Consider the following 19929-nt stretch of genomic DNA (forward strand, 5'->3'; position numbering starts at 1 on the left):
ACATTTTCTAAAATCTTTGTTCTTGGAATTTTGTGAGGGGTTTTTATGTTGTGGGTTTTTGTTTGTGTTTTTTTAACACAGATGAAATTTAATGAACAGAAGAATATTAGTGTCCTCCATACAGAAAAATAAAAGAATGTGGAATTTCAAAAAATCCTGCAGGCAGTGTTGAATATGAGCTCTTTATTTGTTGAGTAAGGGATCCAGTCCTGGGCCTGTGTACAAACCTGTATAACTCATTCTAGCCCTGTGTCTCTGTTTACCTACCAGAAAGTTTGCACAATGTGTTTCAGACTGCAGGAAAAAAGAGGGAATTGGTGTTGTCAAAGCGTTTTGACATCCTTTGGTGGGATTAAAAACTGCAGATTTGCAGACTTATTGACAAATCAGAAAATTTTGTTGCCCTTCATTACTACAATGATGAAAATCTAATGATAATGTAGCTCACTATCAAAAGCTGAAGTCTGCAAAGCTGCAGAAGTATTTTTAAAACTACTTTATAAACAACACTTCACGTAGATATTGTGGAAGATTCTCCTTTGACTAAGATACATTTCACTTATAGAGAAACCTAGTAAAACACAGAGAGAGGAAATACTTTTAATGTATTTTGAAATTTATTTTTCTTAATAATTTTTAGGTCAAAAGCATGGTACATAACCAAGAAGTGCATGGCACTGAATTCATCACTTTGACTAGCACAGCTCAAAGAGGGCCAAGGGATGACTGATACACTTCTGCACAGAGTATGTAACATCCACTGGTAACACATCCATTGGGAAGCAATCTGTGGGCACATAGCATCTAGAACATCTTCAAATGTGTTAGTCTGTTGTGTATATACAAAATCAGAAAAATATATTCCTTCTTGCTTATATACACTATAAAACATGAGAATAAAATCTGGAATGGTTTGCAGTAACTTAAAAGAGACCAGGCTTTCATGATTCAGAGCTTTAGAAACACCTCCTCAGCATCGTTTGTCTTGAACCATTGTGATAAAAAAGTTGCAGAAGGAAAGCAAACCTTCTGGACAGTATTCCTCAGCCACCTTTTTCTGGTCAATGTAATCTACATCTTCCACACAGTCTTGAGGACTTTGTTCTAGCCTTTTTTCAGTCACAGAGGCATCTGCTGGAGTCTGAACAACTTCTTTTGTGTGATGCATTGTGTTCTCTTTGGCAGGACCCTCTGCTGTTAGTAGGCTTGAGTGAGTCAACCTGAGGTGAGCACTTTGTGGGCCTCTCCTGCATAATTTAGATTTTAATATACTTTTGGGGTCTTGACAAATCTGCTTCTGCTTCTTTAGAGATCTGGAGACTTGTTTCCAGTAGGATTTCTGGTTTGCTGCATACTGTGCACAGCTGGAAGGGTCTCCAGAGAACTCACACCAGAACTCACTGTCCCCCTGCTTGCACTGCACGTGCACAGTAACAGCATTTGAGTCCATCACTGCCCAGGTGCACTCAGCATTTTCCTTGGTTTCAAACTTGCCTTTAGGAGATGATTTTCCTCCTTTTGACTTCTGCCCCTTTTCGTTTCCTTGTTTAAATTCCTTTTGTTTTTTCCCACCATGTTCTATGCCTTGTCTTCCCTTTTTTCTCTCCTTCTGTCTCTCACAGTTGGCTAGGAGCATCTGGGAGACCAGCATCAACACACAAAGGAGTCCAAAGCTTCTGATCCTCATGGTCTCTGTCCTGCTTGGTATCTGCCTTCAAAAAGAAACAAAACAATAAAAAAACCTTTTCACTTAATGCTGTGTTACATTTGACAGTTGAAGTTTTTCAGACATGGCATCGTACTGCACTTTGGTACCTACTAAAGTGATGTTCTCAGCAAAATGATCTGTCCTTTCTGTGAATAATTCCTGGTCTAAATACCATTATGCATTACCCTTGTAAGAGGTTGTGGAGTAACTTTCAGTTACTTTGTTATCTATGCAATGAGGAACAGAAGAATCACTGCCAGGACACGTTACTGCCCAGTGACTGAGCTACCTTAATTAAAATCTTTTCTGCAGTCAGAGAAGAAATTTGGACCTTGGATTTGTCAATCTCAGATGGAGATCTTAAATTATAACAATAAAGCAATTGTTCCCACAATCTCCCATTTTGTAAAATGACTCATAAGCATTTTTGACTCCAACCTCTGGCTATTGTTCAAAAATATGCCAGACAGAAAGGAAACTGTTTGGTTCAAGTTGAGGAAAAGTATTTAATAGACATCCTGAAAATCCTTGTAATTCACTGGTTATGCCAGTATTTCAAATTTGCTCTGAAAAAAAAAGGTTGTCTCTGTTGGTAATGGTTGTCTTTCCAGACAGCAAAAACTATGAATGCATTCTTTTCCACCTTGACTGCTAGGTAAACAGAACTGCCTTTTTGATGTTGAAGATAACCTGCAGTGTACTGGGCTGTGTTTAAAGCCACTAAATTCCAGGGATAAATGTGCAACTTCAGTTCTGAAATGCAGCTAGTTAGCAAATTATTATCAGGGTGATCCCTGCATCTGCACAGAGCATGCTTATTTCTGTAGGTGTTTGCCTTTATAAAGCTGCTTTCAGGATCAAAGAGGGGTTTAAACCTGGCATTTTGATGGTTAAAACCCTAAATGTATTTTTTAGATGTTTTCATCATAGTTATCTCTGTAGGCAAGTTTTTGTGTTAGAAAGCAGAAATGAATGTGCAGCCAGGCTGCACAAAAGAATCTGTTTCAACATTCAGTTATCTGCAAATATCTAAATAACCTAAGTATCTAAGTAATCTAAATTCATGTAATTGAAGTTAGAAAGTAGAATACACAGGTAGCAGCTTCTATGAGCAGGCTGTACTTAGTCCTTACTAAACTTGCTCCATGCCTTGTACTATGCACAAATCTTCATTCCCTGAACCCCTCTTTAGGAAACCTCATGTGGCATTCACAGTTCTGTTGCAAGCACAGCAAACAGCAACATTAAAATGGATAAGGACTTCACAGTAACCTTCTGCTGCAAGGGGGACAGTGCAAAAGGAAGATAAGTGAAGGGCATACCTGGCAGAGGGCTGGGGACACCCAGACACAGCTCCTGGTGCAATTCCCTCCTCCAGAAGAGCCGGAGCTCCTGCAGGAGCAGTGCGGTGTTTATAAAGGCAGGGACACGCCTTCGGGGCTCCAGAAAGATTGGTACAACACAATAGGACACTTCAGGGCCCGTTCACCTACCTCTGACACACCTTCCTGGAAAAGTGCCAGTTCCCATTCCCAGCACAAAAAAAGTGCCTGGCTATGGGGGTAGCAAGGTGAGCTTGCGTAATTTGGGTGTTCCTTTAGCCAAGTTCTTCCCTGTCTTGAACAATGATAAGAACTTTATCAGATCATGAGCTTCTCTAAAATGTCTTTTACCAGCTATTGAGGGACGCATCCTGCAATGCCCTCAACATGTTGCACTATCATTGTGTTTAGCAGAATTTGAGAATGATAATGAAAACAATTCCACAAAGGATTTCAAAGTTACCTTTTGAACTTTTTGTTACCCTGTATCACAAAAAACGGTAGTGAAGAACTTCAAACACCCAAAATAAGGAACTATTTGAGTAGCAAGGAATACCAGTCCAAAGGAGGGCCACTCTCCTGTGAGTATAGGCTGAGGCAGGAGAGTCAGCCTGGAGAAGAGAAGGCTCCAGTGAGATTTTCCAGCAGCCCTTCAGTGCCTAGAGGGGCTCTACAAGAGAGCCAGAGGGGGACTCTGCATAGAGCATGTAATAATAGGACAAGGGGTGATGGCTTTAAACTGAAAGAGATTAGGATTAGATGAAATAGGAGGAAGGAAGTTTTTTATAAGGGTGGTAAGACACTGTATAGGTTAACCTGAGAGGTTGTAGACTTCCCATCCCTGGGAATGTTCAAGGCCAGGCTGGATGGGGCTTTGAGCAAACTGGTCTAGTGGAAGGTTCCCTGTCCATAGCAGGGGGTTGGAGCTAGATGGTATTTAAAGGTCCCTTCCAGTCCAAACCATTCTAGGCTTCTCTGATTATATGACTGCATTTAGGACAGCGTCCCTAAGTGCTGTCTTATTTATCAAGAGTTCTATTATAATGATAGTGCAAGGATTCCATATCACCAGAGTTTCATACCTCCTCAATGTTTCTCACAGGCAGCTCCTCTAAGCACTGACTGCTCCAGGTCCTCGCAGCAGCCATCTGACTCCAGATCCCACTAATCCACTCTTTTATACCACTGTTCTTACTGGCTACAGGTGTGGCCTGTTATCATCCATTCTACTCCTAATCTTTAGTAATTGGTGCAGCTGCAACTCTTTAGGGGATAAGATTACATTCTATACCACCTTCATTTATACCCATACTGTATCCCCCTACACATAAGCATGAAACTCAGAAACAAATTCAAGCTCCTGCAGAATTAGTGACAGAGAGGTCTAAGGTTCAGCTGCACTGCAATGATCTATGTTCCCCCTTCCCTGCCAACTTTTGTGTATGTAAAGGTGTGGGTTACATCATTATGGCACCAGATTGAAAGAAAAAGCATTAGATAAATCTAAAGACACATTCAGAGCTGGGATAGGCATCACTCTTTGTAGCTTCGTTGCTTCAGGTGGATTTACTGAAGAAATGCGAGGCATTTGTTGTACATGCTTGGGGAACATCAGAATAAAAGAAGGATGCAAGAAGAGAGAAAAGCAGAAACTGGTGTAAGATATAGACAGGTATTCCTCTTTGGTTCTTTCCCATCCACTGTAAAGGGAATGATATGGAGGGACAGAGCAAGGCTAGACATAGCCTGTAGGCAAGGCTTGCCTATGGGCAAGGCATTGTCTAGACTGGTTTGGCAATGAGGAGACTGTTAGCTTTCTTTTAAAACAATCACAAACAAAACTTAGGAAGAAAAAGTGCAATTCTGCAACTTGTGCAGGACAAAAATGCAGAGAATGGGATGCATTTACTTGAAATCCAAAGGGTTTGATCTGTATATAAGGACTATCTCCCAAGATATGTCTGCTTTTTGATTGAGTTCAGCCATCAGATGTGCCCTGTGCACTTTTGATTGGCATGAGTATGTATGAAACTACTTGCAAGAGTCCACTAAATGTGAAAGATTTGTAGTTAAACTGGCATGGGATGATGAATTAGGGGCAGGGATGACTCAGGGATCAGAAAATAAATAATAATGTGTAGTGGAATGGAATCAGAGAAGTAGGACAATGCAAGAGGCAAGTAAGGCAGAATTGTCATGCCCAGGAACCCTAAACTAATACCACATAGTAGTCACAGTACCATCTGAAGCATTTAGTGTTTAGTGGGGTCCTCAAAGCTGTGCAGCTGCATTAGTGTAGCTGTGTGCTGTAGCTAATGAGCCTCTCATCAGGGCTAATTACTCTGGGGACAACATAAAATCAAAGGGCCATGCTAACCTCCTGTTCTGGTACTAATTTAGGTACAGTTTTAACATGGCTGATTACTTGGGTAAACATACTATAAATTGAAATATTTTGACAGATGAGGGTATAGGTTCAGCTATGAGAACTTTGAGCAAGTTGCTGTTTTGGCAAGGAACTGCCAAAGCTAAAAACCTCACCAAATTGCCAAAGCCAAAAACCTCACCAAACCACCCTCCTACTGCAGCTGAACTGTGTGTCCAGACAGGTAAGAGAGGAAGGTTACAAGTATTGAAGAACCATGGGAAATGTGACCAAGCACTGATTTACAGGAGGGAGCCATGGGTTCCTGTTCCAGCTCTGTCACACACTTTCTCAGAGATGTTCACTAGGAGATGCCAGATATTCTTTACCTGAAAGGAAATTTTCTTGTGGATGTTGTTGCAACAATTTTTTTGTCGGCATTTACAAAATGCCATTTATTGGTGAAACTAGCCACAAGGTATTGAAAATATTTAAGCACTCCACCATTTATCACTTTCAAAATTCCCTGTTTTTATGGCTTTGACAAGCAAAATAAGTTTCAATGTCAGTGTTAGTTCAGCTGCTCCATTGTCAATAGGACATATCAGCCAACTTCACAAAAATGGGGGAGGACAGGCAGAGAAAAGGCTGCAAAAGTGAAAATCTGCTTTCTGCTCCTTTGGTTCTCCCTCCCCGAGGCTGTGGCAAGCTGGACATGTCAGCTCTTCCTGTCTGTAGGGTGCAGAGGCCTCTGTAGAGTTCTGCAGGCAGGTGTTTGTTGGCATGGGCACCGTCATCTTTGGGACAATCTGTCTTGAGCCAGCTGGAGCTCTTGCCTGACCTGCTTAGATGATTTCAAAATCTCAGTAAACCAAGATTTACATATTTAGGTGCATAAAAACCAGCCTCAGCCTATGGAGGTTGGTCTGAACATCAGGGAGTTTCATTGCTATGCCCTCAGAATATCTTTTTGGTTTGTTTGGTTATTATTAGATATGAACTGCTGTTTTGTGGATGTCTCCTGCCTACCTGGGCATATAGTACATATTCATCCTGTACCTCAGAAATCCTTCTGGGAGCTGTGCTATCAGGTGACCAGAACAGTCACTTCCTTCAATTTTCATCTTAAAAGAAAGTACAGAAAATTAAAGTATGAGCTCAATTTCAATAAGCATCAATAAGTATGATGCTTAATTAGTACCTAATTGCCAACAAAAAAGTTGATGCAAAAACCTATTTATAATATCATTTCCAAAAAAGCATTTTTTCCTTTCTGTCATGCACATTTTGAAATACACCTTAGTTGTGCACTTTGCTGAGCTGAAATGCTGCCTTCCTGTAAACTGCATGCACAGATTTGCCCCAGAACAAACAGTGCAGACAATTCATCAAAACACAATTTGATCTATGCAACAAATGGCAAACCTGAACAGCTAATTTGGCAAGGTAAAACTTATGGAGAGCTGTTTAGTTATTAAAATAAAAAGGCATAGGAAAAAATTGGCAACACTAGCAAATAAATGTAGTCATTGAGAATTACAAACATAGATACCCAAATCCCAATGTAAATTCTGTATGGAAAATCTCAGACCAGAGATACTCCTGTGCCTTTTGTCTCAAACTTCAGACAGGTAATTAGCATCTTTAGTTTTTCATCAGAACTGTTACAATTAAATCAATAATTAAATTCTGCTGTTTAATCAAAGAGAAGAAGAGGTTTTATGCTTATTCCTAGCTATGATTCATTGGTGTGGAAGAAGCATAGTATTTTCTCAGTTAGTTCTTATTGCTGCTTAAATCTTATTCACATGTATTTTTTTAATATAGGAAATTATTATCCTTTATACTATTAGTTGCAGTAGTGCCTTATTTGCAAACTGCAGTTTCTTGTGGTGTTGTCTCTGTGACATCAAGAGGCTCCTGTCCATCCATAGCTTTTTCCTCACAGAATAAAAACTAAGTTTTATATACAAACAGTAAAACTTTAATTTAATTTGTGAATAGTAAATGGTAGATTGAACTCCTTTGACCACCTAAAAATAAGGTTCCATAGAATATCAGCCATTTGTCAGTCATAAGTGTGGCAACAAGATGTTTTTCTCTGTGCAAATGCTCAGGCAGAGTGAATTGAAACAGACCCAGCATCAGTGATGTGAAGAGCTTCTTACATTTCATATTAAGGTCCATCAGTACTGTCCTGCAGCATTCAAGCAATTTGAGGTGCATAGGCACACACATCACCAACATGGAATTCTTGCTGTAATTCAAACCAAGCAGCCAGTTCTGGTGCTGTTCACTGACCAAATACCAGGAGGCCCAGGCTGTAGGTGCCATCATTTCTCTGGGAACACCTGCTGAAGGACCAAGGGTGTTCATGAGCAGAAGTGGCAGCCCCAGCTCTGCCTCCCAGTGCAGTCACCTTTGCAGGGACTGTGGGCTGTTCTCTGGCACAGCATTCCCATCCCTGGGTAAACAAGCTTCAGGCAAGGAACTGGAACTCGATTTCCTGCTTGATTGTGTGAGTTGAGGATTAACAAAAGGCAGTAAGCTAACAGCCCTGAGTGCTGCAGCTCTTTTACACAGCAATAAAATACTTGTCTCACAGGCAGTGACACCTTCACCAGCTCTTCTGCATCTCCCTGCCTGTGCCCAACACTTCAGAAAATTATTCCATAGCCTACTATGGAAGTGGCTGTTTAATTTAAAATGTAGTGATGGTTTCAGTGCCCTGAACTCTGCTAATTCATTATTCTACACGGAGGCACAATTATTTGAAAGTGGAAGCAAACTCATCAATTAACAATTTTCAGTTACTTCTGACCTGGGATTAAATTCATATTAGTTAAATAAATATGAAGAAAGGCATCATTGAAATGCCTCCCTTCACTGAGACTTTAACACTATCTGATTATTTCACAAGCTGGCCAAAACTGACAATTGAATTTGGCAGAACAGCACCCAAATGAAAATCATGAAACCCAAATAAAAAGAAACAAACACTAGTTAATTCAAACAAGTATTAACTGTAAGTTAATCAAAGAACAACAGAAATCAAATGACTGCTTTACATTTTAAGCTAATTAAAAAAGAGCAATTTACAAGATTAAATAGTAAGGTTATTTTATAGCAAACTCCAGTTCATGAAGACGTTCACATTTACATTTAAGAACTAAATTCCTCAAACATTAGTCAATTGAGTGAAAGCTGCTGCTTCCTATAGTGGTTTATCTCTATGTGAAACTAGCAGCTTAATAATTTTTTCCATCATTTTTAGGTCTAGTATTACTGTTTACCTTCTTCATCTATGAAGTCAGTAGCTTTTACTTGTGGTGTTTCTCTATTTCCGTGATGCATTATCCTGGCAGCATTCTGATGAAAAGGTCCTGACATTCATTTACCACCAAGGTGCTGCCCAGCAGAGCCCTCCTGGCTCCCAGCTCCTGTGTGGCAGCCAGCAGTGGCTGATCTGTCACTGAGCTGCTCTCTGCCATGGGCAGCTGGAGCAGGCAGAGCTCACTCCCAGAGCTGCAGAGCACTGCTCTGTCTCTGTGGGCAAGGACAGCAGGGTTTCCACTAAAACACAACTGGTTTTGACTAATTCAAGCAGATCCAACCCTTGATGGAGCATGGTCATTAGGAATGTTCCTGAAATAGTGAGGAAATTCCTCTTGTTTAATGAGAAAATACTGAGAAAAACCTTGCATATTAAACAGAAGACCCAAAATTTTGATGTTAAGTGGAGTTTACAAAGGGTTTTGTCTTGGCAGCAGGAGGCCTTCTGAATTCAAACAAGGGAAATTTGAGATGTCTTCTCTCCCTTAATTTTATTGTGGAAGTATGTCAGACCGACCTTAAAGAAAGTTTGCCTTGATGTTGAAACAATTCAAAGAGGTATAAATATTTGCCATTAAATAAACATGATTATCCTCTTCTATACAGGACCTTAAATGCTGATGCCATGATAAGAATGATTGTTGGTATACAAGACAAAAGAGTTGGTGGTAAATATATCCAAATCTAAGCAGACCCTAAGAATTTGATTGTTTCTGGTAATGCTGCAGGATCACCAAATAAGAGATGGTATTTGATAGATAAAAACCTCACAGCTGTTTCTTCTTCTTCTGCAGGATTTATCTTTCACAGAATACAGGGGATACATTTTATACAGAACGAAAAAAAATCTCAGAATAAAAAAAACATGAAATAAAGGGCTATTAGACTGAAATGTGTTTCATAGTGATCTTTCCAATATCCTGAAGAACTTATCCTCAAAACCTGAATTTGCATATTTTCATTTACTTTTGCCTCTAATACAAGTTAATCACTTCTCTACCTTAAGCAGAGCTGAAGATACTCCAGGAACAGTCATTTCAAAGTCCTGTGGATTTATTTGAGCAGGCTGGCTGCTAGATACAATAGCACAGATTCATGATATTCAGGACAGGCTCGAGTTGGTTTGGCAGTCAGGGAAAAAGCTATTGACTGACTGCTGTCTTGGTCTGCTAAGAGTTCCACAGCTTAGAGCAATGCAAGAGCCTCTCTGTCTGACCAGAAAAACTTCAGAAATACAATCAGACAAAGGATGGGTCTCTTACAGAGAGATAAAGTGAGTAAAATGACAAAAAGATGCCATTGTAAATTACTGACTGACTTTAGTCCGCTCGGTCATGTAATCATGAGAAGGCAGAAATGGACACATTGCATGAAATCATCAGACAGTATCAGTGGAACACAAGGGATTGTCCTGCTTGCCATAAGCCCTGAGCCTGGTGCTGCAAGGCTTTATTTCAGTGGTCATGAATGCCTGAGCTCTCTGCAAAGCACTGCAGTGGAAAGGTATCCATATGCTTCCAGCTGAAAAGCAGAAAAACATTTTTGCATTAAGGCAATACTTGCAGAGTTACTTCAGGAGGATGAAGGTAAAAAATGAGATTCAGCTTCTCATAAAGGTAAGATCTATTTTTCTTAGTGGGAAAAGTTCTGGTTATAGAACTTCTAGTTATAGTCCAGCTTCTCATAAAGGTAAGATCTATTTTTCTTAGTGGGATTTTTAGATTACTTAGGTATTTGTTTTAGGATTTTTTGATGTATGCACTGGTCAGTACTGAATTACTTTGTGTAGACACAGCAGGAATACTAATTGATCCTGCCTCGGTGAAGGGAACCAAGATCAGCAAAGGAAGTATGGAGCATTTCAAATACTGACTAGATCAGTGGTGAAATTCTTCCACACTGTGAAGTTGTTGCAAAGTGACACAAGGATCAACGTAAATGGAGTTGAAGACAGAATGTGTACAGGCCAAGATGTGGTAAAACAGAGAGACATTCTTCCCTACTGCTGACAACTTCTTCTGAGGTTGTGTCTGATCTCTAAACCACATGTGATCTGAACCTTTTACTTTCAGAAATCAAAGACACTTGGATTTCCTTTCTAGTTTCTCTAATGCAGTCCTGGTCAGAATACATGGACTTTCAAAAGCCTGGTAATTATATCAATGATAACTCTGGTCTTCATCTACTCTCATGACCCTTTCTATAAAGCTTAAGTCTGTAAATAAATTAAGCAGTACCAATAAATATATAGTGCACATATATACAGAATATAACATAATATAACCTAATATAATATAATGTAATATAACATAACAACATAACACAATATAACATAACATAATATATATGCATTGAATAATTTCTTTCCTTCTGTTATGGTCATTAATATTAGTGGTTTTATTTGTATATTCATTGAAAAGACTGCTGCATATTCTGTGTGGAGAGAGAGGAATGGATGGTTCCACATGACTAAGAAACCATACTGCATAAAATCTCTTGAGTTCATCACTGCTTTATCATTTTAGCATTGGTTCCAAGCACAGCAAGATGTTTCTAGCACTTGCTATGGAATGAACATTCATACACACTTTTTAAGTACAGTGGGAAAATGGAAACAGGAACCAAGAAATTGTTCCAGGACAAGGAAACCAGGAAAGAGGAAAGGAAAACCAGGGACTTTGTGGTGTAGGAGAGTGTGCTGGGTCTGGCTGGGATGGATGTAGCTTTTTCTAGCAGCCCATATGGTGCTGTAATTCAATTTGTGACTAGAGCAGTGCTAGCAACATGCCCATGTTTTAGCTGACACTGAGCAGCACAAGGGCCTTCCCTGTGTCTCACTGTGCCCCCTTCCAGCCGGGGGGTGTGCCAGGGACAGGGGAGGAGCAGGGCCAGGAGAGCTGACCCCGGGGATATTCCATGCTGCAGGACACTGCCCACAGCAGCAAAACTGGGGCTTGTCCTTCTAGAGTAACCCAGCTTGGAGACCCAGTGGGCACCAGCCTGCTTGGGGGAGGCGTAAAGAAAATGTCTTTGCCTCACTTGCTGTTGTTTCTCCCCTTTTCCCTTCACTTATTATAATGTATTTATCTCCACCCACATTCCTCCCTCTCTATTTCTCTCCCAGTTCTCTCCTCTATCCCACTGGAGAGAGAGAGTGAGTGGCTGTAGGAGGCTTCACTGATGCCTGGGGTCTGCCATCACAGAGACATAAATCCTGCAAATAAATAACAGGAATTTTTATTTCAGTGGATTCCAGGTGAAAAGGAACCAACACAGTGTTCACTCCTGGAGCTTTTCTGTCACTAAAACTGCTGATGTCCAAGCTGCATTGACACTGCCTTGGCTCCTAAACAACAACATTATCCCAGCAAAGACAACAGGAAGGTGCAGTCACAGTTGTGACAACTCTTTGACTGAGTTAGATTATTCTTCTTTTGAAGAAGCTATTTCAGCTAAAAGTGGCCTTGGGCTAACACAAGCTCTGCCTCCACAAGGCATGTCAGCCCCAAAATGTGACCTGACCACTGGCAGGATTAGCCATAAAGTTTATCCTCCATGATCCCTGGGTTATCCTTGAAACACAGGATAGGCTGTAAGGCTCCAGAGCTCACATCTGGAAGGGGCTCTGAAAACTCCTGCTGAAAGCTCAGCAAGGCAGAATAGTGACCACAGAGTCTGCATTTCACAGCTGCTGTGTGGGCTGGCAGCTCTCTGCACTTCCACATCTGACACAACCCTCTGAGAGCACAAAGAAAGGACAAGGAAATAGGAAAATCTTATTTGCCATTCTCATTTTAGTGATCTCAGCAGGTTCGGGTATGTAGTGAAAAGAAGCCAAAGAAAAAAAGTAAATAAGTTTCCCAATCCATCTTTCTGAGTTTTAGTGCAACTTGTTATGGTCAGCAAAAGCTGAAAGGATGCACATAGCTCAACATTTATGATAGATCTGGGGGTTGCTCAGTTAACTTAGAGAAGACATGACGTCTCTGAAGCGTTTTTTCTTGGATCATTTCTAACTCTGCAGCTCCTCCATGTGGAGACCATCAACAAAGAAGAAATTATAATCCTAAACATTAGGTATTAATACATTTTTAATGATTTTGCAGAGAGCTAGCAATATTCTAAACATTTAGGACTTTTTTTAGAATAATTCAGTCCTTTTCAGCCAGAACTTTTTTGAAAATGGGTAAAAAGCAGTGCATCAGAATATCACTGCTGAAGGTGCAGCATTACAATTCCAATTCCAGTTCAAATTACCACTTTCCCCTCTGATATCATATGAATGCACCAAGTATCCTTTTACTCATTTTTAATTCTATTTGTTCTTCTGTGCCTGTAGAGGAATCTCACATCTATGTCCTACTTCATGCCATCAGGGAATTCAGGGACTTTTCTCCTGTATGTGGGTAAAGAGGATCTAAATCCTTGTCAACAAACCTGCTGGTTGGGAACAGGGCTGAAAGCTGCATCTGTTAAAGAGCAGCCTTCCCATAACCACTTCCCACTTTGCCCATCCACAGCCTTCAGAACCTGAGTCCTAGACTGTTTAAAACAATCTTTAATTACTCCATAGTGAGTATTATATGTGTGCTATTGATGACACAGCCCAAATGACTTCAGGTTCTGCAGAGGGATCTGGACAGGCTGGATCAGGGGGCTGAGCCAAATTTTATGGGGTTCAACAAGGCCAAATGCCAGGTCCTGCACTTGGGTCACAACAACCCCAGGCAGTGCTACAGGTTGGGGCAGAGTGGCTGGAAAGCTGCCTGGTGGAAAAGGATCTGGGGGTGCTGGTGACAGTGACTGAACCAGCCACACTGAGCCAGCTGTGCCCAGGTGGCCAAGAAGGCCAGTGACACCTGGTTTGTTTCAGAAACAGTCTGGCCAACAGGACCAGGCAGGGATTGTCCCCCTGTGCTGGGCACTGGTGAGGCCACACCTCGAATCCTGCGTTCAGTCTTGGGCCCCTCACTACAAGGAAGGCACTGAGGTGCTGAAGCCTGTCCAGGGATGAGCAGTGGAGCTGGGGAAGGGTCTGGAGCAGACGTTCCATGAGGAGCAGCTGGGGAAGGTGGGAGTGTTTAGTCTGGAGGAAAAGGAGGCTCAGGGGAGACCTTATCACTCTTTAGAACTACCTGAAAGGAGGTGGTAGCCAGGTGAGGGTGGCCTCTGCTTCCAGGTAACAAGTGACAGAACAGGAGGTCATAGCCACAAGTTCTGCCAGAGGTTTAGATTGGATATTAGGAAAAATTTCTTCACTGAAAGGTTGGTCAGGTACAGGTACAGACTGTACAGGTACAGACTGCCCAGGGAAGTGGGGAAATCCCCACCCCTGGAAGTGTTCAAAAGCCATGTGGATGTGGCACTTGGGGATATGGTTTAGTGGTGAACAGTGGTGCTAGGTCAGGATTTAACCCCTGATCTGAAAATAAATGGAGCTACCCAATTCCCTTTGACAATGGTATTTTGCAGAGTAATTGAGCTCAGCAAAGTACTTAGACCTGCCTCATTTCAGCACCACTAAAAGTCTAAAACTGCTCCAAACTAGGACAAGCTGCTGACTGAAGTGCTCTGTATAGCTATGGTCTACACCAGAACAGGGCTCAATGGCTGACCCACTGCTGTGGTGAGATGGGGTACACCAGACAGGATCAAGAATAAAAAGTGCAACATTTGCACAGCTTCTGAAAAGACAAAAAGACATTTTTGAAGGTCAACAAAACTCATGAAATTATCTCACAAAATAATTTAAACCATAATTTATTTAAGCATTACATAAAGGGCAAAAGCCACTTTATTCATTGCTGTCTTCTTGCCATATAGACATTTGTAAATTTTAGTTTTAGAATAATCAGTGAAATCTTGGCATCATCAAAGGCCCTTTCCTGTTAACCCATCAATGTGTTCTCTGTTGAGCCAGCTACTCCAGACTAGCTGCTTAGCATTTGTACAAAGCTTTTTTAAAATATAAAACCACTACATTTTAAATATTATTTTTGTTCCTCTCCTTATCAGCTTTTTGTTCCTTCTCCAAATCATTATATTCAAGGTAATGAAGAGAAAGAAGTGAAGAGTAATGGTTTTAATTAAGTATAAGCTTAACTAAACCAGAGAAACACTGCTGCATTCAGATGGGAGATTTGTATTAAAGCCATTGTAAATCTCTGGAGTATCAGAAACAGGGAGTCATCCCAGCACCTTGCTGAGAGCACCCACGTTGGAGTGGAGTGAGAGGGGAGGATGGGGGCAGCACTCCTGCCCTCCTGCTGGGCTGTTTGGCAGAGGAAATGGAGAGGTCAGAGCTTGAATTTTGGTCACCATTTCCTTCATTGTGGAGCTTCTAGCCTAGTCCCTAGGCACATTCTTCATTACAGCCCCATTTGTTGGAGTGCCCTCATGTTACACCAGTAAGACAAATAAAGGGGTAACCAATGTCAGCACCAGCACATTAATTTTTACAGGCCACAGCAGCAGTGACAGAGCAATGCAGGGTTTTTACATCTGCAGCCAGCAGACTCTAAAAGGACACCTCTGTTTCCCTTGCTGACTACAGCCATTGTGAGCCCTGGGGCAGCAGGAGCCACCCTGGGAGGGGGCCTGTGGTGAGCAGGGGTTACACAAACAGTTCCATAACCTGCTGAGGAGGGCAGGGAGGGGAACACCAACTTCTGCTCCACATCACACATCTGCCTAATTTTATTCTTGCTCTGCACATACAGCAGCATAGCTGCTCTGGAAATCCAGACCTGGCCTCCTGCCTGTCATTCAAGCAGTTTAATTTGTATTCAAGATGGGAAAGTAAACAACATGTCTGTGAGATAACATCAATGTCCTGTCATTTACTGACTGCATCTCCTCCACTCTGAGTTCTTACTCCTGTTCTTGTATATACCACTTCTATGTATGCACCACATACTTTCTGTCACTATAAAATGGTCTGTGAAGTTTGATTAGAACAATTCTTATTTGTAAGAGGAAAAGCAGGGAACTCCAAAAAAATCTCCTGTGATGTGACTGACTCCTCTTCCAAGAAGAAAGCAGAGACTGGGAAAAGCAACAGCAAGAGAAACAGAAAAAAAGAGACAAACACAAAGCTTCTACAGAAGTAGGAACAGCAGTGGGAAACTTCGGGGAAATTTTAGTTTTTCCTTTGTCCTTTTGTGAGAGGTATTTGTCCCTAAAATCCATGCTATATTTACTATGACATCTACTGAAAAATCAAGAACGCAAAACGTAATGCTGCATACAATGCAAGAATGGCCACAGAACACACCTAAACAATGCTCTCACAAAACACCAGAGTGCACTACTGCATAGCTGTCATCAACTCAGAGTATGCTGCTTTAAACTTCAACCAGTTGGTCTTGAAAAGCTCCACAGATGGAGATTCCAGAGCAGCTCTGAGGAATCCATTCCTGCATTTATCCTCCTTATGTTGTCCCTTTCACTTAATCAGAACCTCACCTCTATGAATTTTTGACTGCCATCTCTTCTCCTAATCAAACACATCAGCGAAGAGCCTGGCTCTGTATTCTCTGGAGCTTTCTCATATGGATTGAGGGTTGGCTATCCTCCCCAAGTCTTCAGGCTGAACAAAACCCATTCCCTTGGCCTCTTCTCACAGGAGGGTGCTCCAGTCCTGACCATCTTGACAGTTCTCCATTAGACTCACTCCAGCCTTTTTTGGATCTTAACTAAGTGTGTCAAATACACATCCCCTTGCATACACAGGTTCTCCAAATGCTTGATTTTGCTATTTTTTTGGAGGCTTCCATTATCAAAGTAGGAAGTACATGGGATGCTTCCCTGGAAACCTAAACATGAGGATTCTGAGGCAGGTGGATACCTCACACTGCACTGAATTAACAGCAGAAATAGCAGGCCTGGGTATCAATGGTGTCCCCACCTGCAGGAATCCAGACAAACTTTTTTGCCTGCTGCTCTTCTGTCAGGAAAATAAAGGCAAATTCCACCTCCACTTGGGTGGATTTCCTGAGATACTTACATATACAGGACTAACTAGCTCACCTAAAAGGAATGAAATAGAAGTTTCATTCTTTCATGAGGTACCCAAAGATTGCACTAAACTCACCACAAACACTTTTCAGTTCATCCTTTCATTAATGAATAGAACTTTCATACTCAGAAGGAAACTGAAACACCATGACTGTACGTTTCTGGTGCTAAACACAATTACATGGTAATGTAGACAATACAGTCACAGTGCTGTTACACTGAAGTGAGGTATTTCAGTGAACATCCAATTTTTAAACATTTTGAAACAAGATCATTATATTTAAATGACTTGCTGAGGGTTGCATAGTGTTGCCTAATGAAATGCAACCCATGGCATGCATCACCTTCACCTCTTTCTAAAATGTGGTGCTTAACCACGGTGCTGAGTATGTTACAAAAAGCATTTGTTAAAGGGGGGCCTTTGGTGCAAGACTTGAATTTCTGCTTTCAAGATTTCAGTGAATTTCAGAAATTTCAGTGAAATTTCAGGTGGTCATTCCAGGCAGCACAGTACAGGAGCCCTTTGCAGCAGAGCCCTGCTGTACTGAAATGAGACACAAGCTCCCTGGGAAACAGCGTGTGACATTGTCCTCTGCTGAGCACAATTAGCAATGGCCACAAGTTTTAGATTATATCAACAGTTCTACAAAGTGACAGACAACTCTGCAGCCTCCTGAGCTCCCTGTGTACACAAAGAGAAGATGGCATGAAGGGGAAAATGTTCTTTTAGTGAACAGATGAAACCTCTTCTTTTCTCCCACTAACAGTATGGGTGACCAATTGTCCCAGATTTCTCCCAATGCAAGTCACTCTCTCATTTATGAGGTCATTATTGCTACGGATACTACTGCAAAATACTCACTCTACAGAGTGGATTTTACATCATATGTAACAGGAGTTTAAAAATATTTAAAAGCACACCTCAAGAAAACCCTCAACCTCCCCTTAACATTGCAAACAGTTCCCTAATATCACTTTGATGCACCGTGCATGTTTGCAAATCAGACAATTACTTAATTTCTGTGACAGAATTAGGTGAGTAGGTGCACTACTACATTTTTTTACTCACAGCACAACAGCCTGGCAATAGTAATTGAGATCACAAAAGAAAATGAACCACATTGCATTCATGGCAGAGAAAAATACAGCTTGCACATTTTATCTGCATTCAAATGCTATTTCTGCCTTGTAAATACAACTTCCTGCTCTGATCCTGTATTCATGACTTGATAAATATGGAAAAGAATAGCAAGAGGTTAGGCAAAAGAAAATTATTTCAAGTTTTTGGTACAAGGCATAAAGTTTAATGATTGGACAATCATGATCTGGAATTATGTAATGAAAATTACAAACCTGTGAGTAAAGCTGCAGAAGTACTTCAGTCAACAATACCTTGCAGAAACATTGCAAGGCAAACACAGAGCACTATTAAATTCTACAGTACGAAGAATTTCCAGTTACATCCCTGCTGTGAAACTCACTTGGGAACAAAAGGGATCATTGTTAAATAATAATCTGAACATGACTGTGTTGTAATATGACAACAGGCCATTAGATCTTGTTTTGTTTTTTGAGGAGATTTAGACAAGTGCCCAAGCTGCCAGGTAAGTTACTTTTCAGAATATCTACTGAAGCCAAACATTAATAGTACCACTAACAGGTCCTGGTAACACTGAACCTGCAGATGCATCACTGCTGAACACTTTTCACGTGCTATGTTCAAAAATATATTCTTACATTACTCTCGTATTTCTACAGGTCTTTTTTCCTGCTGGCTGAAACTCATTATTGTAATATAAGCCTCATAACATTGAAAGTATTAATATTCATGCAAACTTGTTCACAGTGGGAAAGCAGTGACTCAGACCCCTAATTTCTCTTACACGTTCTACCAACAATCTCCTAAGAAATTGTGTCAAATACTGTGACTTTATATAAACAGCTCCAGTTAAAATTTCAAGAAAGCACACCAAGTACCTTTTCAAAAAAATCTTATTTTTATTTTTTGCAGTAACTGTATCATCATTAACAGCTTTCATCTCTAACAAACTGAAGCAAGTCAGTACACACAAAAATCTATGCAAGGTCAAGCAGATCCTAAATTGTAGAACAAGTTACAGAAATGCAGTACATCTAGGTGTGTAACAAGCCTAAGGGTAGTTAGTTCACCCTAACACTTTAAGCACAGTCACTCAAGTTTTGTGAATTTTTCAGAGCTGTTAAAATGTTTCATATTTTCTTTAAAAAGGAAACAGCTAAAAGATTTATAGAAATTACTGATTTTTAACCAAAATTCTTATGTCTAAATCATTACAATGCAGTGAGGACCCTTCTTCAGCTGTAATACCACTGCTCTGCAAAACAAAACAAAAAAAAAAGAAAATTAGTCACTTTGCTGTATTAGGCATAAATTATCATTAGCAGCCTAAACACTTGCCAGCTCACACTGCATATATTCCCATTTCTTTCAAGTTTGCCAAGTCCACTTATCAGCTCCTGGCTTTCTCTCTGAGCTGGAACAGAAGTGAATATAAAACCAATCACTTCTGCAATAAAGGGCTTTGCCTTTTTAAATGCTGGCTGAAAACCTGAGACTTACCAAACAAGAGCCTGCATGTGATCCCCTATTGCTCTACAGTAACAGACTCACAAACCAAGACAGTCCACTTGGGTTTTCTGCAAGGGATTTATGAACTAATTTTTTAGATTAAAATATTTCATTATTAATGAGCAGTTTTGATGAATAAGCTTTATTCCCTCAGTCTCTGAATGCAGTTTGTTCTAACTGATGCATTTGGCTGGATCTGATGCATTTGTTATTTACTGTACTTTCCTGGTGTAAATCCAGAAGGCAGCACAAGAGGAAAAGAGTGACAGAAGGCAAAAATTAGCCCAATTCAGTTAGAACTGAAGAACCATAGGATTAACAACAGATAGGGCAAACATCTCAGTATGTACTGAAGACCTCCCAGGAGGCTGTACAGGAGTCCTGAACTAATATGGATCACTGGAAATTTAAGCTACCCAGCCCCTCAAAAGCCTTGTCATGTTAGATTTTAGCAAGAAAACTTAGCACTTCCCTGTCCACATCCTGGAGACCCCCAAAATAAAAAAAATTGTAGAACAGAATTACTCTTAGGTATATTCTGCTGTGCTTCCAGATTAGTTTTACCTGAAGCAAATCC

At 40.7% G+C, this 19929-nt stretch overlaps 1 protein-coding gene across 1 annotated transcript; it reads right to left on the reverse strand.

The window, feature by feature from the left end:
- Positions 1-970: 970 nt before the first annotated feature.
- FGFBP1 (fibroblast growth factor binding protein 1) lies at positions 971-1861 on the reverse strand. The gene has a single exon (XM_071447373.1). It carries the CDS (start codon positions 1685-1687, stop codon positions 971-973), a length of 717 nt encoding a protein of 238 aa, XP_071303474.1. The 5' UTR covers positions 1688-1861.
- Between the last annotated feature and the right edge of the window lie 18068 nt (positions 1862-19929).

The sequence above is a fragment of the Agelaius tricolor genome, unplaced genomic scaffold (assembly GCF_023055355.1).
Source record: "Agelaius tricolor isolate 1412-34295 unplaced genomic scaffold, bAgeTri1.0.p SCAF_24, whole genome shotgun sequence".
In the NCBI taxonomy this organism is placed as follows: Eukaryota; Metazoa; Chordata; class Aves; order Passeriformes; family Icteridae; genus Agelaius; species Agelaius tricolor.